The sequence below is a fragment of the Dendrobium catenatum genome, unplaced genomic scaffold (genome assembly GCF_001605985.2).
Source record: "Dendrobium catenatum unplaced genomic scaffold, ASM160598v2 fragScaff_scaffold_264, whole genome shotgun sequence".
Lineage (NCBI taxonomy): Eukaryota > Viridiplantae > Streptophyta > Magnoliopsida > Asparagales > Orchidaceae > Dendrobium > Dendrobium catenatum.
The window spans coordinates 169,752-191,862 of record NW_021318726.1 but is presented as its reverse complement, the minus strand read 5'-3'; the positions used below and the strand labels follow the sequence as shown (position 1 = coordinate 191,862).

At 36.9% G+C, this 22,111-nt stretch overlaps 1 protein-coding gene across 6 annotated transcripts in view; it reads right to left on the bottom strand.

Annotated features, from left to right (window-relative positions):
- LOC110101389 (beta-galactosidase) overlaps positions 1-22,111 on the bottom strand; it is a 115,931-nt gene that overhangs the window by 10,222 nt on the left and 83,598 nt on the right. For all 6 annotated transcript variants that reach the window (XM_028693346.1, XM_028693348.1, XM_028693345.1 and 3 more), the window contains 4 exons: positions 6,036-6,171; positions 5,819-5,874; positions 5,445-5,744; positions 5,244-5,369 (listed from right to left, as the gene is read on the bottom strand). In XM_028693346.1, coding sequence (XP_028549179.1) covers positions 5,244-5,369; positions 5,445-5,744; positions 5,819-5,874; positions 6,036-6,171 — 618 coding nt within the window. The remainder of the gene's footprint in view (positions 1-5,243; positions 5,370-5,444; positions 5,745-5,818; positions 5,875-6,035; positions 6,172-22,111) is intronic.

Sequence of the window (22,111 nt, the reverse complement as noted above, 5' to 3'; positions counted from 1 at the left end):
AACTTAATTAGATTTAACTGTTAATTGAATTAAGCTATTAAACTTTTTCACAAATTTTTTTTGGGTATTATAATATCTCTGTGTGCCTGTGCTGAAATCTTTTGGGTAGATTCCAAGCTCAATAAAACCCTAAAAGAAAAAACTTCTGATTCAATATTCAGGGAAATAAATGGTCAATTCAACTGTACTGTTTCTTGTAGTCGTTCATGTAGATATGTAGTACCTAAACCAGGAAAAATTATTGCGTCCTCCCACCTGATGTAGAGATACATCCTCCAAGAGCTAAAATCGCGCTAAAAAATGAGAAATACCTAGCAAATAACGAGCAATACCAAACAATAACGAGGAATATCATCATGTGAAGACCAATACCGAGTTATACCGAGCTATACCGAGCAATACCGAGCAATACAAAAAAATACATAGTTTTTCCTAGAAAAAACTCGGTATTTTTTTGTATTGCTCGGTATGGCTCGGTATAACTCGGTATTGGTCTTCACATGATGATATTTCTCGTTATTATCAAATAATATCTAGCAATACCGAGCAAAAACCGAGTTTTTTGGCGGTGGGAGAACGTATCTCTACGTCAGGTGGGAGGACGCAATAATTGTTAATAGAGAAACAAGAAACAACTGCCACCATCCCAAAAAAAGAAAGATATCAGTGTTAATAGAGAAACAAGAAAATAAATTATAGTAATGAACGTCAATTCACCTGATGAGCTTGAACAAACTTCAAAATTATGATATCCAAGGAAATTCAGCTTTTGAAATACCATGAATCACACGAGTTTTTCCCAACAATTGAGTAAAAAGACCCCGCAAATGTAACAAAAAGGAATTCAACATAAACTAGAGGAAAAAAAGTTCAATATATGCAGCCATACAAATAACATCTGTAGAAACTCATCTACCCAAGAAGATGAGATGCAAGAAGAAGAAGATGAACAGTAGAGAAGAAAGAAATATTATTTCGTATATCCATTTGAGCCTACAGTGATGCTATAAATACAAATAAAGTGAGTAGTGTGGTACACGTGTCAGCCCGGTATAGGTTGACAAGAAGTAAATGTGAAAACAATTTACATTGTATTTAACTGTCTTAATATTCCCCCTCAAGCTAACCATCTTGCCCGATGGTTAGTTTGGATCTTAAGAGCTGAAATCTGGTAGTCGCCAGCGGTTTGGTGAGTATATCAGCGACTTGATCCACAGTGCTGATCGGCATCAGTCGAATTGTGCCCATTTGAATGTGATCTCTAACAAAGCGTTGATCAATCTCTATATGCTTAGATCTTGCGTGAAATACGGGATTGTTCGCCAGAGCTATCGTGGATGTATTATCACAGAAGATATCCACCGGAGAATTATGAACAATGCGGAAGCCTGCCGGTAGTCGTTTTATCCAAATTGTGTCTGCAGTGGCAAATGCCAAGGCTCTATATTCGGATTCTGTTAAGGACCTCGAAACTGTTGGCTGTTTCTTTACTGTACATGAAACTAATGTGTCTCCAAGAAACGTACAGAAACCTGAAGTCGACTTGCGAGTGAGAGGATCCGAAGCCCAATCGGCGTCAGAGAACGTGCGAAGAAGAAGATTTGATCGCGTAATTGGTAGACCGAATCCAATTGTGCCTTTGATATATCTGATTAATTTCTTTAGCAGGACAGTATGATGAATCTCCGGGTTATGCATGTGCTGAGAGAGCATATTAACAGCGTATGCGATGTCGGGACGCGTTAATGTCAAGTATTGAAGGGATCCAATTATTTGACGTTAGACCGTTTGAGTAAAGCAGGGTGTAGCGTCTGATGAAATAACTGGCATTTTATTTGCGCATGGATTAGCTACCGAATTGCATTTCTGCAATTCGGCAATGTTTATAATGGATTGAGCATAAACATATTGAGACATGAAATACTTATCTGAGTGAGTATCGATTTTGAGTCCAAGGAATTGATGAGCTGTTCCGAGATCCTTCATGGTGAATTGAGATTTTAGTTGATTGACGAGCGCTATCATAAGCTTATTGTCATTACATGTTATTAGTATATCATCAACGTAGACTAACAGATAAATTTGAATGTGATTCCGATGGAGAAGAAGCAGTGATGGATCCGCTTGACTGTGAGTGAAGCCGAGCTTTAGAAGATAAGTTGTAAATGTGGTGTACCACTGGCGCGGTGCCTGCCTTAACCCGTAGATAGCTTTGCGTAGACGACAGACGTGATTTGGGTAGGTAGAATCTTCAAAGCCTTTCGGCTGTTTCATATATACGGTTTCATTGATCTCGCAATGTAAAAAAGCATTTGCTACGTCTAATTGGTGAACCGCCCATTTGTGAAATAATGCAATGGTAAATAAAATTCTAATAGTTGGTAGCTTAGCTACCGGACTAAAGGTATCTCTATAGTCCAAACCGTATGCTTGTTGATTTCCTTGTGCAACCAACCGAGCTTTGAATCGTGCAATAGATCCGTCCGAATTGATTTTTTTTGGTAGGTCCATTTTGAACCAATGATTGATGCGTCTGTTGGAGGTGCAATAAGTTCCCAGGTTCCCTGTTTTTGTAAAGCGAAGAATTCTTCTTCCATTGCCTTTCTCCATTCAATATGTTTGCTGGCTTCAGAAAAGGATGTGGGATCAGTATATGTATGTTCTGTGTGTATCAAATTGAGCTTGTTTATTGGCTTAAGTGAGCCGGTCTTCAGGCGAGTGGTCATATGATGTGTTGGCTGAGGAGCAAGAGCCGCATTGTGGTCGGGAACACCTTGAGTCGCAGATGGTTCTTGGACAGAGATAATTGGCTGATTATGTCTGTTTGGTTGTGCCGGAAGAGGCTGCAATGTATGAGAAGAGAGGGTCGCCTCCTTAGGTGGAAGAATGGAGGTGGGTTGAAGTAAGGACGGCGAAATGTTAATGTGTATTGGATTTCCTGCATAGAGTATATTTTTAAAAGGAAACACACTTTCGTTAAATCGAACATGACGAGAAATAACCACCGTTTTATTGTCTGTATTCAGACACCGGTAACCTTTCATAGTGTCTGAGTATCCTAAAAAGATACAACGAGCAGAGGTAGGAGTAAGTTTGTTACGCTGTGTCGGAGGGAGTAGAGGGTAGCATTCACAACCAAAATTACGCAGATGTGCGTAAGATGGTGAGATGCTAAACATTCGTTGGAGCGGAGTCAATTTCGCAATGTTGGAGGACGACAGCCGGTTTATAAGATATGTTGCAGTGAGAGCTGCATCAAGCCAGTATGAATTTGGTAGCCCCGACTGCTGAAGCAGAGTGCGAGTAATGGTGTCCTGGCCGATCCTGCGATCGTCCAGGACGATATGATTGTATCAATCATCCTTAATTACTCCCTTGATTTCCTGATCAATTAAGGCATAATTTGGTAATTTCGTTCAGGCCGATCCTTGGATCGTCCTGGCCGATAATTTAAAAATACAGTATACCTTAACTGTCTATGGCGGCTACTTCTTTCTATTTTGAGCTTATCGTCCTGGCCGATACACGTATCGTCCAGGCCGATATGTTAATGACGGCTGCCTTAATTAAGAATCCTCACTTAGACTTCTGTTTTAAGCTGATCGTCCCAGACGATATAAATATCGGCCGGGCCGATGTGGGCAAAAACAGAAATTCTAAACCCCTCAAGTGTGTGTGTGTAGGGTTACTTAGCATCAGTCTCTTTGACCATTGCAAGTAGACTCAAAAGGTGAAAATCAAAAGTACAGACTGACTCAACCCTAAACCTACGCAATCCTGAACTTGGCTCCTTCTTGATCGTCTGATCTCTGATTCCTGAAAAGTTAGAAGCAACAAGTAGTCCAAGAGACATAGTGTTTGTCAATCATCAAAACATAAGCCATAAAAAATAGATTTGCAACATGATTGTTTTGCAGATTGTTGATTTGGTATGTAGTTCGGATTGAGCCGATGCCAGCAAGCATCATGTTGATGACCTTTCTTCTTGCAAATTTGACATATGATTCATGTCGATTTGCTTGAGGAAGTTGTCATATGATTTCTGTCGGTCTCAGGAATTTGTCTGCCGCGACCACGACGTCCGCGTCCTCTGTATGTGAACAGAGCTGCTTGAGTATCTGGCGCTTTGGGAAATTTAAGCGCCGCAGATTTGAGATGAATCTCCTCGCTTATAAGGAGAGCATAAAGATTGTCTAATGATAGAAACGTTTGCATTGTTCTGATTGACGTCGTGAAGGCCTGATACTCAGCGGGTAGACCGTTAAGGATGTAGATCATCACATCTTCGGGATCTATTGTTGAGCCAGCCGAGGATATTTGATCAACGATCTTTTTGATCTCAGTGAGGTACTGAATCATTGTCATACCCTGCATCGAGATATTATGAAGCTCGTGCTTGAGCTGAATTACTTTAGAACGGTTTGACGACTGGAACCGAGTGTGAAGCGTGCTCCATATAACAGAGGTGGATTCAAGATGAATCACATACGGTAAAACTGCCGGAGATATCGTGGAACATATTGCCGTGGCAAGATTTTGGTCCAGGGCAGCCCGTTCTTGAGTATCTTGATTGGGATCAACATTTTCGTCAGCTGTTGTCGGCTCAAGAAACTCTACAAACCCGTTCGCCTTGAATAGTTTGGCAATTTGGGTACTCCAGATAGGAAAATTTTCTGGGGTAAGAGCGTGAGGAACCAGTAGTTTGAGGTTAGGGATTACGAATTTGAGCGACGGTGAGATTGTCGGAGTTGCTTTCACAACTTCTGATGTCGTTCGGGAAGAAGACGACACGAAGGATTGATTTGTCATGGCCGTTCGTCAGAATCGGCACCCGTCTGATACCATGTAGAAACTCATCTACCCAAGAAGATGAGATGCAAGAAGAAGAAGATGAACAGTAGAGAAGAAAGAAATATTATTTCGTATATCCATTTGAGCCTACAGTGATGCTATAAATACAAATAGAGTGAGTAGTGTGATACACGTGTCAGCCCGGTATAGGTTGACAAGAAGTAAATGTGAAAACAATTTACATTGTATTTAACTGTCTTAATAACATCAACGGATTAATGTTCAATATATGCAGCCAAAAAAATAAAAGCAGGCAAATGTGAAGATAATTGGGAAAGTAGGAGAGATGCATTATAGATGGAGAAAAAATAGTATAAGATGACAAAATGCGCATAGGATTATGTTGGTTAAGTAGAATATTTTATTCAGAGAAGAAATAAATGAAATTCTACCTCCCATCTCTCAATTGTTCCTGTCCGAGTATTGAATTTGATACAGAAATTGCCATCCTTTTTAATTGTTATGATGTCATCAGCATGTTCGAGAAGTAAAAAAGCCTTTTCAGTGAAGCTTATAGCCTGGAAGATAACAATTTGTTACAAAGCAAACATCCCATTTTCTCCATGAAAAAATAGGTATGGAAGAAAGCATACATGGGGGCCAAGCTTCCTTCTAGAAGGCAGACGAAGTTGACTAGAAGCAAGAACATGTCCTTCGTTTGCCCAACGTGTGGATTGTTCAAGTTTCGCAATTATTGTCAAGAAGGTCTCTGCTGCTGAACATGAATTCCATAGAGAATACCATGGAGATGATTCAATTTCAATTTCATAACTACTCTGGGGCAATATTATTGGGAGTTCAAGTATCCCAGATCCAAGGATGCATCCATCCCCTAGAAGGCTCCAACTAAACTCTAAAGCATTTGTTGTTTCAAAAAATTGAGCATTTACTATCTACAACATAAAGTAAAAAAATTAGTTGCTAATAATTAAATTAATGTCAACTTTTGAACAGATTTAAATAATACCTTGATTTTGCTGTCAGTTAAAGAAACTTTTATGGGTTGATACACATACTTTACTTCTGAAACACACAATATTAATAATAAGCAGGGCTATCCATAGCATGTATCAACTACATGCATATCTACCTATCTGTGGAAACATTAAAAGAACATGCCTGTACAACAAAAGCAAATATTGGAATGATTCAGAATCTCAGAATGCAGGTTGGCCAGGATTTACCATGTAAAGCAGGATGAGGTGTCCGATCTGGCCATGTAAGGCCATTCAGACAGAAGTTCAAGTCATTTGGGAAATCACCAAAGTCACCACCATAGGCCCAATGTTTAATCCCATCTTTTCCCTCTTTTAGCAGACCCTGTAAACGATGAAATAATTAATCCAAACAATTGTCAAACATGTCAAGTCCAATGGAAAATTAACAAAATTTTCCAAATAGAGAAAAAAATTTGAGCATATCAGATGTAAGAATAGTATTCATGGATAAGCATGTAGTGTCCCGAGCACCAGAATTGCTAGTTTATTATAATAATTAAAAATGTTAAACAAAAGATTGGTTTTGATAATTATATGCATGCACTTTCTTGAGGAAAAAGCGAATATGTATTCTACCTCTCCTTGGTCTAAGAAAAACAAGAAATCATGGCACTTTCTTTTTCATTTAACTTATTTAAATCTTCTAGTCTTGAATGGTTATCTAAATCAGTTAGGTTTTTTCATTTCTTACCACTCCTCTCTCTTGATTTCTAGATTGAGAAGCACTCTAATGGTGGGAGGTGGCCCTAGGTCACCTCCTTCCTCTCACAATAGCATTGGAAGGAGGAACACAACTACAAGGAACTATTGGAAGGTCTTATAAGATGATAGTTTGGAACTTTGTGGAGGCAGCAACCTTCGTGTGAGGGGCCGGTGGGCCCAACCTGCTGCTAAGGGACCTGGTTGAGGCGAGTAGAAGAGCCCGCAACAGATCAAAGGAGAAAGACTCGACAACCTTTTATTTCAAAGCGAAGTACAAGTCGAAGGAGCTTCCTGTAATATCCAAAATGTTCAAAATAAATGTAAGCATATACTTCTTCTATACATGTAATTCTGTGCATTTCGACATCTAATATATGCATAATTATTAAGTTTCTGACAGCTACGTTAAACTAAGTTAAATAACAACCACTTTATAGTCACTTTAGCAGCCACTTTACACTAGTTATAATATTATATTAAGACACTTAACAGTCAACAACCACTATAAATTTTATAATAATATTATTACTGCAGCTAAATCACTTAAATGCACAAGCAACGGATGGATTAAATCCTGTGGCTGGGAGATGATATAAGGCTTCTAGTGGAGCCTTAGTGCATAATATTATATTAAGACAAATCCTGAAGCATTAAATCTTTGTTCATTTCTCCCCTCTCCATTCACGCATGAGAGGTAGATGCCGTGCAGACTATAGAATAGCGGGGAATTGAAGGAGGCGGGCTGCTATGTGGAGCGGATTTCTGCAATATGTTGCTGGAAATTGGTAAGACAGCAGAGTGTGTATGTGTTGTATGTTGTTATATAGTTGTTGAAATTAAATGTTGTATGTTGTATGTTGTTGTAGTTGCTGAAACTAGTGTGTATGTGCTCAAATTAATTCAGTAATTCAGTAAGAATTTCTGGAATAAAGCAGTTTCTAAATGCTAAATGTTACTAGTTGATGAATTCAGCTGGAAAAGAAAAGAAAAGGAGGAGATTAAGGAGGAAAATAGGAAAGAATTTGGGTTGAACGAGGAATTCAATTGAGGTTGTGTATAAAATGAGAAGAAAACATGACCTAGAAGAATAAATTCCAAGAGAGATGAGATAGCCAAACTATGTTATAGAGATTAGTATAAACTTTATTTCAATGCAATTCATAACTACTATGTATATGATGACATTTATTTCAGTGTTCTTCAGTTTACTCTTGTATGAACATGTACGAATATGTTTATAAATAGCATATGTCATAATGGTTAAATGGATGTTAAAAAAGGATTGCTATTGAGAAAGTAAAACAAGTCATATATGGGGAATAGGCTCGCACAAGTAAAGGCAAAAGACCTGAAGAGGTAAGTCTACACTCTCAATTCTAAAAGTGGGAATTTAGACCCAACCTTAAATGAGAGAGTAGTTTTAATTCTAAAAGTTCGGAATCTGAATACCACCTTGAACTGAAAAATTGAAAGAGTGCAAAAGACTAATCATCATAAGACTTGTCAAAATGTATTGTATTTCTTATGACCAGCATAGAATTCTAATATCTTTCCAATAATTATTCACCATGTTATTACTATTTTTTAATACATTATTTGTGTATTTCATTGAGCCTAACTCCTTAGCAGTGGTTATACTGCAGGTAAGGGAAATGAGCCCGTAGAACACTAGGCGAAGAAATAAGTGATCATTCTTTTTGGTATAAATATGTTTTGGGTGTATAAAGAGATCTTAAAGGAGATCTGAATGATAGCTTGTTGACCTCTACCAGATAAGCAAAAAAAAATTGAAAATAAAAATGCTTACAGTCCTCGGCCAAAATCCAAAAAATAAGCGCAAATCCTACAAAAATTGCGGCTTGCTACAGCCCTATCTCTGCAAACGACGCCGAAATAGTCTGAGTATCCTGCGATCTATCTAGATCAAGAATCCACGTATGTCGTTAAATACCCAAGCAGATGAGGCCTCCGGGGTCGGTTCCTCCACGCGAACGAAGCCCTCAAACCCCCGAACTCCTCCCTTTCGCGAGCTTCTACGATCCCTTTCACAGAGCTGAGACTTTCTTCTTGTCCTAGAACCTGAGCCAAACCCAAGCAACCTACCTGACCTGCTTCTCCTTCCAGATTCCTCTTCCCACATCCGAACTCTGCCTTGCCCGACCTCTTAGTTCCGATCCAGAGAGAGAGAGAGAGAGAGAGAGAGAGAGTGAGAGAGAGAGAGAGATATATAGAGAGAGAGAGAGGAAGAAATAAGTTCTCCCTACCTAGCCAAAGCCGGATTCATCCCGTCGCCCTCCTCTTCCAGAACAATTATTACGTCCTCTGACCGAATGGTTTTATAGGTTCGGCCACCATTAATTTTATGCCACGTAGCAGCCCGACGACCCGACCCAAACCCGCGGTTTTTTGGATATTTGACGTTTCTTTTTCGTTTAAACAGGCGGGAAAACTTTAAAAGATGCGGGTATATAAACTTTTGGCCGATTATCTTCACTGTACATAGAACGTTATACAGTATTTAGGGTTTACGAAACTTCCGCAAAGCGTTCCCCGCGACGAATATGCACATAAGCATGGAATTTGTGCTCTTTTCAAAATGTGCTCGAAACCCTGAAATGCTTATTTAGCGGGCAGGGATTTAAAAAAAATGCAACTATGGTGTCTTTTGACACCTACCTGAAGTGCTCACGTAGCGTCGAGGGGAAGGCTTCCTCTTGGTTTTTCCCTAAACAGGGGAGACGTCGGGAGGCTGCCAAATTTTTGTCCGAAAATGATAAGGACTAGAACAAAAAAATTAACTTGGACTCACACATGAACTCTAATTTGAAATTCAACAAGGACTCAAATTTGATTTGGACTTGAACATGTTTGAACTCAAGCAAAAACTTGAGTTGGACCACAGGGAACTCGTACAATGGAGGATGATGAATTGATCTTGATTTGAACCAAATGACATTAACTTAAACTTGGAATTAAATTCAAAAGAACATATACAAAGAACTTTGACTTGGATTGAACTTGACAAGATTATTTGTGGACTTAGAGCTTGAACTACAATAAGGCTTATATTTGAATCTCATTTGACTCAAGAGAGCCATAATTTGAACCATTTGAACTCAAACTTGGAGCAAAACTTGAACTATACTTGAATTCTACAAGACAGTAAGGGATCTGATTTGAGCTACATAAAGAACTCAAGTTGAACTCAAATGAATTTGATGTGAGAAGTTCTAACTTCAATTTGACATTGCACATTGAATTAGAACTAAACTCAGAAGCTTGAGCTTGAACCAAAGAACATGAACTCTAAAGAACTTGGATCTAAATGAAGCATCTGAGTTGAGCCAGACTTTGAATTGTTCAAACAAGCATCAACAATCAAATAGAAGACTTATAGAATTCAACATAACTTGAAGCATATTTGCAAGCAAAGATCGAATGAGAAATAACATTGATATGCACTTGAGTTTAAATGATCAAACTTGAATACTAAAGGTTCAAACTGAATGTGATCATTTGAACAAGTAAACAAACTTGTGACTACAAGGAATTGAACTCAAAACAATAAGGCACTTAGCCTTAACTCAACAAATACAAGGTTTAAATGAAGATGCCAAAGGCATGATCGTTCAAAAGCATCTAAAAGAACATCTTATGAATAGTATAAAGATGATGATGATTGATGCGTATATCAATCATGTGGCCAAATACGATCATCCCCTTGCAAATAAAGGAAGTTGATACATATAGTGGTGGGATGCGCAACATGCTTATGATTAACATGATGAATGCAATAACAATCAGTATCAATATACGGAAAAATAAATGGAATCTCATAAGTGGGGAATTGAAAGTTCACTTATGGAAGACACATGATCAATAACATGTTCAATTAACTATTTAAAGGAGGGGTAAAGAGAAGCATGTGATGATCATGATGTTTTGTTGACAAGTATGTACAAAGGACATGGCAGGATCACAAGCAAAGTAAGGAAGGCATACAAGTAGTCTCTCTACTATCAAGGTAGACTAATATACAAAAGAGTATATAAAAGTCTACTTTCAAACAACAATGATAGATATGCTGTAGGACTATAGCAAATGAAAGTCCAATAAACATATAGTACCGGGTGAATAAATTGGTCTTCTATTGATAAGAGCAGACCATATGCGACAAATGAGAATACCTACAAACCCTTATGAAAGATCTAACAAATATCCAATACGTCGATTCCTTGCAAGCGAGAGGTGGCCGAGCTTCATCGAGTGCAAGCATTTTTGATTTGTTGGAGAACATCTGCCATGCAAGCACCATGCTACTTACAAGCAAACACAAGAAGAATTGTAATGAAGGAAACTCATCACATACAAGCAAAGATATCTATAAATAAGCATAGGAGAAATTTCTTTCATATAGAAGTCTGATCAAAGGTGACGATGAATGATATACAGTGGATGCTAAACCATATCATAATCAACAGTCACCTGAGCTCAGTCAAAAGGGATTGATTCCTTACATCCAGAAAGATTCGATTTGCAATGAAAGCAACAAACTGTTAGTATGAGGAAACAATCATGAAATTCAAGAAGAACCTCCCGGTGAATGAGAAAATGGAGTTTTACATCAGAGCAATGAGTTATCTCATTACAATCAGGTGATAACGCTACAATTCACCTGTATGCAAAAGCAGGAGATTCGTTAGTGCACTACAATCCACCTGCAGAAAACAATGAGTAGTGCACGACAGTCTACCTGTACAAAGCAGCAAAAAGATCAATCAACAAGCTGCTACGCCACGCCACCGGATCCGCAACATTCATGCAAGCAGACAGAAGGCATTTTACAAATATTCCCAGAACGCCCCCGCACATTCACCGTAGTTTGTATACACATAGGCAATGTTTAAAATTGCGTGATCGGGTATTGAGGCGTTTTTCATTCGTAAGGCGAGGCGTAAGCCTCAAGGCGTTTTGAGGCGTAAGCCTCAAAATCAAAAGATTGCGTAAACATAAAATGATAAATTTTTTATATACTAATGAGTGAATAATATAAAACATAAAAAGCATAATATATGAAGTGAAATCAAAATATCCCAAAATAAGACAACATGAAATATAGTTCAACTAAAAATTCTATCTTTCCAAAATCTAGTATTCTTTTCATTAAACATATAATTCCAATTTCCAAAAATAAATTGCAATGACATATCACATAAGAACTCATAAGTCATCAACACTGTCATCACTAAGGGGTTATTCATTTGAATCATCATTATGATGATCTGCTCTCTCCCCTTCTCACCTATAGAATTTAATGTCGGGCATTTACTTCAAGATTTATATAAGTTTTAATATATATAGCGTGAGACGTAAGCCTCATGCCAGTGAGGCGAGGCGGACCTCAACCAAGTTGAGGCGCAAGCCTCATAAAAAAAACTCGAGGCATAAGCATTGAGGCATTTTTTACTAGAATTGCGCAAAGGCGAGCCTCATATTGCGCAATTTTAAACCATGCACATAGGTACACAAGGGGTAAGTACAATTATAACATCCGCATGGGCACCGACGAGCGTGTTATTGGTACACACGTGACGACTAGGGATGCTACACGGGTTATTAAATTTGAACCTGATCCTTCTATGCGGTTAGATAGGAGTCAATAAGATTCAACAAATAACTATAAAATGTCCCCAAACACACTCATGGGCCCCGGCGAGCGTATTATGGTTACACACGTGATGTCTAGGGATGCTGCGTGGGTCAATAAGTGAATATCAAGTTCAAACCCAATCCTTCTATGCGGGTCAGTAGGAGTCGACAAGGTTCGAACCATCAAATAAATATACAGTGGTGGTGACCGATATATTTAATTTTAATATATTCATATTAGGTCTTCAAAGCCTAAAATCAATAGAATTCACTAACAAAGGCATACAACCTACGAAACCCGATCCTCTATCGATAGCCAGACAGAATCGATAAGGTTCAAGCTACAAATGAAAATGCCTCCAAACAGCCTGATGATGGCCGTGTTGAATGTTTATCTCAATAGGAGCAGTTCACAAATATTTTCAAATGTAATCCCAAATACCTACAAAAATCCAAAAATCCCATAATTCAAAAATATTTAAAATTTAAATTAATCATCCAATACTTAAAACAAAATCCATTCATCCTCCGCAACAGTTTGCTGATCTGAATAAATTCAAACATAACTTCAACTCACAAAGAGCTAATGCCTAGTCGAAAATATCACTATGATCCATTCTCAAACAATCTCCTGCCAATAAGGACGTGGTATGTATCATCTGATCGGCAGTTTTAACGCCAAATGGCACCGCAGGATAAACGGTAATGACCCAGTGCCCTCTGAACCGACTGGTTTTGCTGTCAAATGGCACCACAAAATACCGGTTATGGCCAGAGCCAATACACTCTTTAGTGGCATCAAATCCTTGAGATATGAATCAATAGGATATGATCGATAGGGCACAAAGCTCTCTGTTAGCTAAGGTGGATTCAAATTTGTCCCCTTAACAAATATTCACCCCAAGTCTATAAGGCACCCTTGGACGAAGCAACCCATGGCTATTAACAAGGATCCTTCTGTCAGGTTGGGTCGACTATGTCCTCTGACTAAGTAGACCAGGGATCACGATGGTCTGGGACGACGGAACCATGGGATCTTGATCGGGTCTATCATGCATTCCCCCACCATCCGCTTTAAGTGTAAGATGATGAAATTTCTAATTTTAAATATCAAACCTTTCAACCCTTCAAATTTCCAAATATCTAAACTATTCAAATCCAAAAGCCCATGCTGCTACTATGCGCCTGATACTATATATCTATGGATACAACGTATCTGATTATTGACGACTAGCCTTAATCGAAAGTTCTGTCTCGTTATCCGGAGTGGTAATTAACTATAGGGGCTTGCGCCTACAGGAAACCAGAACTCATATCATAAAGTCCTAACAAAATAAGGGCAAAATCTCTGGGTAGTGTCTTATCTACAAACCCATCTGCCTTCCAAATTTTACCTCAAAACTTAAATCCATTAAAACTCTCTCGCCGAAAAGAAAAAGCAAACAGCAGCAGGCGGAGGCCGGGGCCGAATTTTTGGAGCCCACATAGCTATATAGACTTTTGGTTATGTAAGTAAATTTTAAAAAGTTTTAGTAAAGCTCTATATTTACTTTGATTATATTTAATGCTAAACTTTCAAGTAAGCTTCTAGAGAAATAGAAATTGCTAAAAGAAAAAAAAGAATACGTCTACAGAAGAAGGCATACAAATGAAAGCAGGTTAATTATGATTTATGCAAATGTTAAATATTTGTGAAATTTTTTATTAATGGCTCTTCAATGTTTATGAAATGTTAAATTTTATTATTATAACTAAGAGTGGTAATTGTCTTAACTGTCCGATTGTCAATTCCCGCCTCCTTAGTTTGAGTATTTGAGCAGGATCGTGACAACTTTGAGGTTCTAAACTTTCAAATTTGTGCATTCTTTAATGTTGTGAATAAGATTTGTCCTTTATTTTATCATTATATTGGTATCAATATTTGATATCAGAGCCCTAGGTTTAGGATGCCACCTAGGAGAACTAAACCCCAACAAACCGAAGTGGTAACTATGGAAGATATTCGTCATGAAATCCAGCAACTACAACTTAAATTAAAGGAATACAAAATGCATAAGTGTGACTCAAAGTCATTCCTTTTGGATGATAATTATGTAGATTGCAAGATGGAAAACCCTTTCTATCAAGCATTCTATGAATCATCTGATGAGTATGAACTTTACCCAAGAAGATAACTGATAAGAAGTTACAAGATTTTAGGGTTACAGTCAATATTTAGAATTTTCAGGGTGGGTTAAATCCTGATGACTTCATACGTTAGCTACATATGATAGAGCACACATTTGATTATAAAGAAATAACTATGATAAGCACATAAAAATAGTAGCCACAAGTACAAAAATGCATCATTAAGTCACATAAATGATTAAGAAGACAAAGGCACAACATTAGAAGCAAGCTAATAAGTTTTGCACCTCAATTTCCTTCAAAAAAGGCGACAAGATATGGATTCATTTATGAAATAATTGATTCCTCTCAATCCTTTTGTTAAGACTAAGGATGACAAACCATTTAGGATTATTAGCATATGGGGGAGAATGCCTATAAAATTAACTTATTCGGTGATATGAATATTTGGACCACCTTCAACGTAATTGACCTTGCACCCTATTTTGAAAGTAAAGGAAAACTAGACATCGAGGAAGAGTCTTCTCCTACCTAGGGAGCATGACATGATTAATTTGATAGGTACTCCTATTTTGTAATTTAAAATTTTCATTTAGATCTTTCTTTTTCTTATTTTATTATGAGGGGTAGTTTAATAATTAGTAGCTTAGGAGTTACTAGATGTTTGCATCTAAACGCTGATGCTATATTAGGTAGGAGAATTTTGTGGGAGTTTTGATATCAGGTTATCTTGAGAATTCAGGGAGGATTCCTTAGTTTAAGAGAGGTGAGGGGAGAGGAAATCATAGTGGGGTCATACTTTGTCAAGGTTGCTTTACCAAGAACCTTAGCCTTCTCTATCAGTTGTTGATTGCACCTACAGCTCAAGTGCGCCTAAACTATTCAATCTAGTTGCCCCACCTGTAAGGTAATTGTAACAACCCAAACTGTTAACTATCGAGATATTGTCCACTTTGGCCTAAGAGGCTCACAATTCTATCATTTTAGTGTAACTTTCGAGAAGGTCATCCATCCCAGAATTGCTCCGGGATGAACACACTTAACTGTGGGGTTTATTAATGAAATTTCAACCAATACACCAAAATGCGCCTCGATGCTTAAGAGTTTAGTTTCTTTTACTTAAGGGATTTCAAAATCTCCCCCACTTAAGTAACTGACATTCCTCGTCAGCATCTTTATCTCAGAATCATCTACCATGTATATAGGATTCTAGAGGTGGCCCTACAAGTTCAAATGGTAGCTCCCATCATATAGCACTTTGTTTCATACAGGGTTCAAGAGGTGGCCCCATGGCGTAGCCCTTTATCTGGTATGACACCTAGTTCTCATCTTCCGGCTTATGAATTGCTCTGATACCATTTTTGTAACAACTCAAACTCTTAACTATCTATATATTGCCCTCCTTGGCCAAAGAGCCTCATAATTTTGTCTAGTTGGTGTAACTTCCCAGTAGATCACACATCCCAGAATTATTCCAGGATAAGCACGATTAACTGTAGAATTTTTTAATGAAAGTCCAACTATTACACCAAAAAACGCCTCGATGTTTAAGAGTTTAGCTTCTTTTACTTAAAGGGTTTCACAATAACAGGTAATGTAAAATAGTCAATTCTTTTAAAGTTTAATAAGTTTAATTAATATTTTTATTTATAATACACTCTTAAATAAATTTATAATTATTTAACAGTCAATTACTATCAAGTGAATATAGTGAATTTAGGGAATTACTGTTAAGTAAACTATTTAGTGAATTTAGTATTCTTATTAAGTAAACTATAAACTATTAAATGAAATTGATTATTCATTTATGCTTAAAGAGATGTTTCCTTTGGAGGTGAATGTATGATAGCACTTAGTGGGCCTCTTATCAATTCATTTTCCATTTCTTTTTCATGCAAGCAAGGCAGACGGTTGGAGAAGTATGGAGGCTATAGCAGTGTGAAGAATTCCTCTTAATATTTGGTTTGATTTCACATCACAGTGAATATTAAGAATTCTCTTTTTAGAAAAGAATTCATGTAAGCAATTTCCTCTGTATGGAATTCCTAAGCCAGAGTAGTCCTGCAAGCAAGCAGAGGAAATTTTGTTAGAATTCGGCACAGTGCATGTAGAAGAATGCGCAGAAATCCCTGTAGCAAGAGGCGACAAAGGGAATTCCTGGGAAATTGGAACACTACACTGAAGGGAGGATCGGTTTAGAGCAATGCAGGAGAATTTGACTGTGCAGTTTGATGTAAGTATTCAAACTAATTGAGGAATCAGTGAAAGAAGATTTAATGGTAGATTAAAGAGGAATTATTTCAGTAAAGGATGATTAAGAGAGAAAGTTTAAACGAGGATTCTTCAGATATATGTAGAGGGGAGGATACAAGCTAAAATTTTGGTGTTAGTATAAATGAATTTTATGCAAATTTATGTGAATAATAAATTATGGAAACTAGAGAGAGTTAGAAATAATTTGTGTAGATTATTTACAAAAGGAGAAGAGTGTAAAGTGGAGGCATCGAAGAGAAGAATCTTCAATTTTGAAAGTAATGCAAATTAAATTTAAAAGACAATTGTTATAAATGTTATACATATATACTTGTAATTGATTGAATTAAAAGGAGATATGCATTAAAATTAATTTTCTTGTTAAAGGATGTTTATAGCCTAGGTTCCATATATGAATGACCTCTTATATGTTTGAATCATGAGAGTTTTAAATAAGAGTTATTATGTTTAATTAAAGATTTTACTAGTTGGAAATATCTTGAAAAGAAGCTCCATTCTTAACATATGACACAGTTTCTTTATATAAATAGTACCACATAAAAAATTTTATGAAAGCATGCAACATTACAAATACGAATTAAGAATATGCAAACTGGAGTGAATATCAATTTAAGAAAAAAAAGTTGGCTATAAAATAATGTATAATTTATAATTGCATATGGGGTAAAAAGGTCCTCATGCATGACCCTGCATTATAAGTTGGATAAAAGGGACTCCATAAATATGATACCTGCTTAGCAGGTGGGACAAAAGGGATCCCTAAAGATACAAAATGAACCTCTATGTAATTCAATAGCGATAATACCAGGTTTACATGAGCTCCATTAAATATTTTTATGAATATGTAGTCAAATCTTTTAAAGACTAAAATTAATATTCAATATAAACTTCAGAGGAAGTAAATGTTAATGTTAAATGTGATGTTATGATATTTTATTATTAATGTCAAATTTGCTTTATTTATATCTTTCAATGTTATGAACTTTATAATTATGCAAATTAATTGTTATTTAAATTTGCATAACTTATTGAGCCTAATAGCTCATCATTTATTTTTTACTAACTATTATTACAGAAAAAAGGAAAGGAAAAGATCGACACATAATAAGTTGCAACAAGTTATTTCATTTATATGCTAGTATTTAACTATGTATATAAGTTTACATTTGAGGTATGTAGACAGTTCAGTGAAAAATTACTTCGAGAATATATTAGTGGCTATGTAATTATTTGTTTATGTAATTGAATCTCTATTAGATGTTTTGTTTATGTATTAAAAGTAAGATTGTTGGATGTTTTATTCACAACAAATGAAAAATGTTGTTTGTGTGTGTAGCACTTTATAATATTGTAAAGGGGTATTATGGGGTGTTACAATAATCTAGTCGTGTATGCCAAGGGGGTAGCTAGCTTAAGAAGACTATTATGCTACTACAATTGGAGGCAACAGACTTGGATAGAAAATCATAAATTTATTTGTGCTAGAAACAAGGTTGGATTACCAAGTTGGGATTTCTTGTATTATAACTTTGAGTTTTTGTTCCAACCTTTAAAGGTTGTGCATTAAATAAAGTTGTTCATAAAATTTTCATCATTTATTTTGTCATTATTTTATATATATCACACCCGATTTTGACCATCCTTATAGTCAACTTGGAGTATAACAAATAAGAAAAATCTAAACAGGCTCCTTTATACTAACACACATTCTGAACTATATCTTTCAAAATCAGATGAGTAAAAAGTACTTTATTTAGACTCTCCTAACATATCAAGCTTTATACATAACAATAGAAAACATGTAATATACCTCAATTAAATTTCAAATATAATAAAAAAAATACAAAGTTATAATAACTTTTTTTAAAGTTTATTTACATATTTCAAAAGTCTTTGTACATACTCCACTTGGACCTCCATGTACACTGAAAATATATGTACACAAAAATGACAGTCACCCCTTTATATTTAATATCCTATGGGCTCCTTCCCCTTTCCTGCAAGACTGTTGACCTGTAACGTTGAAAAGAAAAAAAAAAGAAAAAATAAAATCCCATACCTGCCCTGGCGTCGCACGACCTCGCACGTCGCTTGCACGTCGACGTCCCTTCTCCCACAACCTCGCACGACCCCTCACCCTACCTCGCTAGTCGTTAAATACCCGAAGGAATGAGGCCCTGAGCCTGGCTTGCTTTTCTTCTCCCTTTCGCGTTACTTCTTCTGCTCCTTCGTGCTATTCGACTTCGCTCCTCCGACGGTGTTCCCTTCCAGTCGAGTCGGAAGTTACAACACCTTGATCCTCTACTCCATGGTTGTTCGACTAGGCTCCTTCCACGACTCTCCCTTCCCCATGGATCGAAAATTATGACATTTTGGCGGAAGCGGCGAAGGGAGCTCACCGATCGTGAGGGTGACTTTCTCCCTACTGCACAATCCTTTGGCTCCTTTCGTGTCTGGTCGACTTCGCTCCTGGAACAACTTTCCCTTCCTGCGAGAGGAAGTCACCACCGATACATAATATGATGAAAGGTTCGGCACTCTCTCTCTCTCTCTCTCTCTCTCTCTTTTCCATAGCCTTTCCTTTTCCTTTTTCGTGCACGAGTACGGCGTCCCCAGCCAGTACCATAAGGGGGGTAAACTCTGAATTATTCATATATATCATTTTTCCTTTCTTTTACATTTACCATAACATTTCTATTCTATTTCATATGTCGTTTCTTTTCAATATTTCTTTAATACAAGCCAAACCGGTTATTACAATCTCCCTTATACAAATTTCGTCCTCGAAATTAATCAAGTATAATGAAACATACCTTAGTTAAGAAGATGAGGATATTGACTTCTCATTTCAGCTTCTCGTTCCCAGGTGGCATCTTTTTCTGTTCCATGCTTACACAAAATCTTCACAAAAGGAATTGTTTTATACCTCAATTGTTTTACATCATATTCCAATATCCTTTCTGGTTCTTCAATATATTTCAAATCAAGCTGCAAGTCAATTGATTTGGACTGGATTCTCTTGGAATCATCTGAGACATACTTTCGAAGCACTGATATATGAAACACAATATGAATTCCTTGCATATGTACTGATAGATCCAATCTGTATGCCATATTTCCAATCTTTTCAATGATTTCATAGGGACCCTATGAATCTTGGGCTCAATTTCCCTGCCTTTCCAAACCTTTGAACACCTTTCATTGGGCTAACTTTTAAGAAAACAAATTCTCCAATTTCGAATTCAACTGGTCGGTGCTTTGCATCATAATATTTCTGTTGCCTGTCTTGAACCGCCTTTAATCTGTCTCTGATCAATCTGATTTTGCTAGTAGTCTCATCTACCAGTTCAGTTCCAATTACTTTTCTTTCACCAGTTTCTACCAAACACAAGGGTGTTCTGCACTTTCTTCCATAAAGGGCCTCATATGGTGCCGTTCCAATGCTAGCTTGAAAACTGTTATTGTAAGCAAATTCAATCAACGGTATGTGAGTCTCCCAATTCCCTCCAAAATCTAAAACACATAATCCCATTAAATCTTCCAAAGTCTGAATTGTTCTTTCTAATTGTCCATCTGTCTGTGGATGAAATGTTGTACTGAAAGTCAATCGTGTACCCAAAGCTTCTTGAATTTTCTTCCACAATTTAGAAGTAAAACGGGCATCTCTGTCTGAAACTATAGATTTTGGAATCCCATGCAATCTCACAATTTCATCAACATATAGCTTTGCCAACTCAAAATCTAAAACACATAATCGCATTAAATCTTCCAAAGTCTGAATTGTTCTTTCTGATTGCCCATCTGTTTGTGAATCAAATGTTGTACTGAAAGTCAACCGTGTACCCAAAGCTTCTTGAATTTTCTTCCACAATTTAGAAGTAAAACGAGCATCTCTGTCTGAAACTATAGATTTTGGAATCCCATGCACAATCTCACAATTTCATCAACATATAATTTTGCCAACTTCTCTACTGAATCTGTCTGCTTGATTGGTAAGAAATGAGCTGATTTGGTTAATCTGTCAATAATAACCTTTATTGCATCTCGACTCTGCCTTGACCTGGGTAAACCAATTACAAAATCCATTGCAATGTCTTCCCATTTCTACTCAAGTATGGGTAAGGGTTGCAGTTGACCACTTGGCTTTTGATGTTTTGCTTTAATCATCTGACAAGGAATATATTTCGCTACAAATTCTGCAACACTTCTCTTTAACCCTGGCCACCAAAACAAACCTCTGAGTTCTTGATACATCTTTGTACTACCCGGGTGAATTTCATAAGTTGAGAGGTGAGCTTCCTGCAATATCTCTTTTCTTAAGCTTCCAACATTTGGAATACAGATCCTGCCTTTATATTTTAATAACCTTTCTCCATCAATAACAAAGTTCTCTAATTGTCCTGCTTGTACCTTTTGTATGATGGCTTGAAATTTTTCATCTTGAGATAATGAGTTGAGCACTCTATCTTTCAATGTAGATTGGATCATCAGCTGATTTAACATCATATCCTTTGTCTCTTTTTGATTGACCACTAAAATTTCTAACTTTTCCATATCTCTGATGATCTGCTCCTGTTAGGTGATTAGCCAATTTGCATTTTCAAGTGTTTATCTGCTAAGTGCATCTGCAACTACATTTGTCTTTCCAGGATGATAATGTATATCCAAGTCATAATCCTTAATGAGCTCTAACCACCTTGTCTGCTCAAATTAAGCTCTTTTTGATTGAAAATGTACTTGAGGCTTTTATGATCTGTAAACACTTCGCATCTGACCTCATAATAGGTAATGTCTCATTGAGTGCAAACGTACAGCTGCAATTTGTAATCATGATTTGGTGGGATTCTTCTCTGATATTATTCAGTTGCCTTGAAGAATTAGGCCACCACTCTATCATGTTGCATCAGCACACAACCAAGTACCTTAAGGAAGCATCGCAGAAAATTTTTGAAAACCTTTTTTCTTTTTGAACCTGATGGAAATGTTCCAAGATTGGACATTCATTAGGCAAATTCTTTAATTCTGGAAATGGCTCGTTCACACTGATCACTCCATTTCAAATTTAACTATTTTTTGAGTTAATCTGAGATGTGCATAGCAATCTTGCAGGAAAACCTCTACAAACCTCCTATACATAACCAGCAGTCCAAGAAACTTCTTGACCCTCTGAAACTGTCTTGGCCTTGGCCAATCTGCTATTGGCTTGAATATTTATTCTTGATCAACTGAAATTTTCCTTCTCCATAATCACACGCCCCAGGAAGGTTTACACTGCTCAACCAAAATTACACTTTGAAAATTTGACATACAACTTGTTTCCTTTAATTTTTTGCAAACACTGCCTGCAGGATGGACTGGATGGCTTTCTTCATTTCTTGAATAAATTAGAAATGTCATCAATAAAACACAATACAAATATGTCCAAAAATGGTTTAAAAATTATTGTTCATCAAATCAATAAATATAGCTGGGTGCATTTGTTACCCAATGGCATTACTACAAATCGTGAA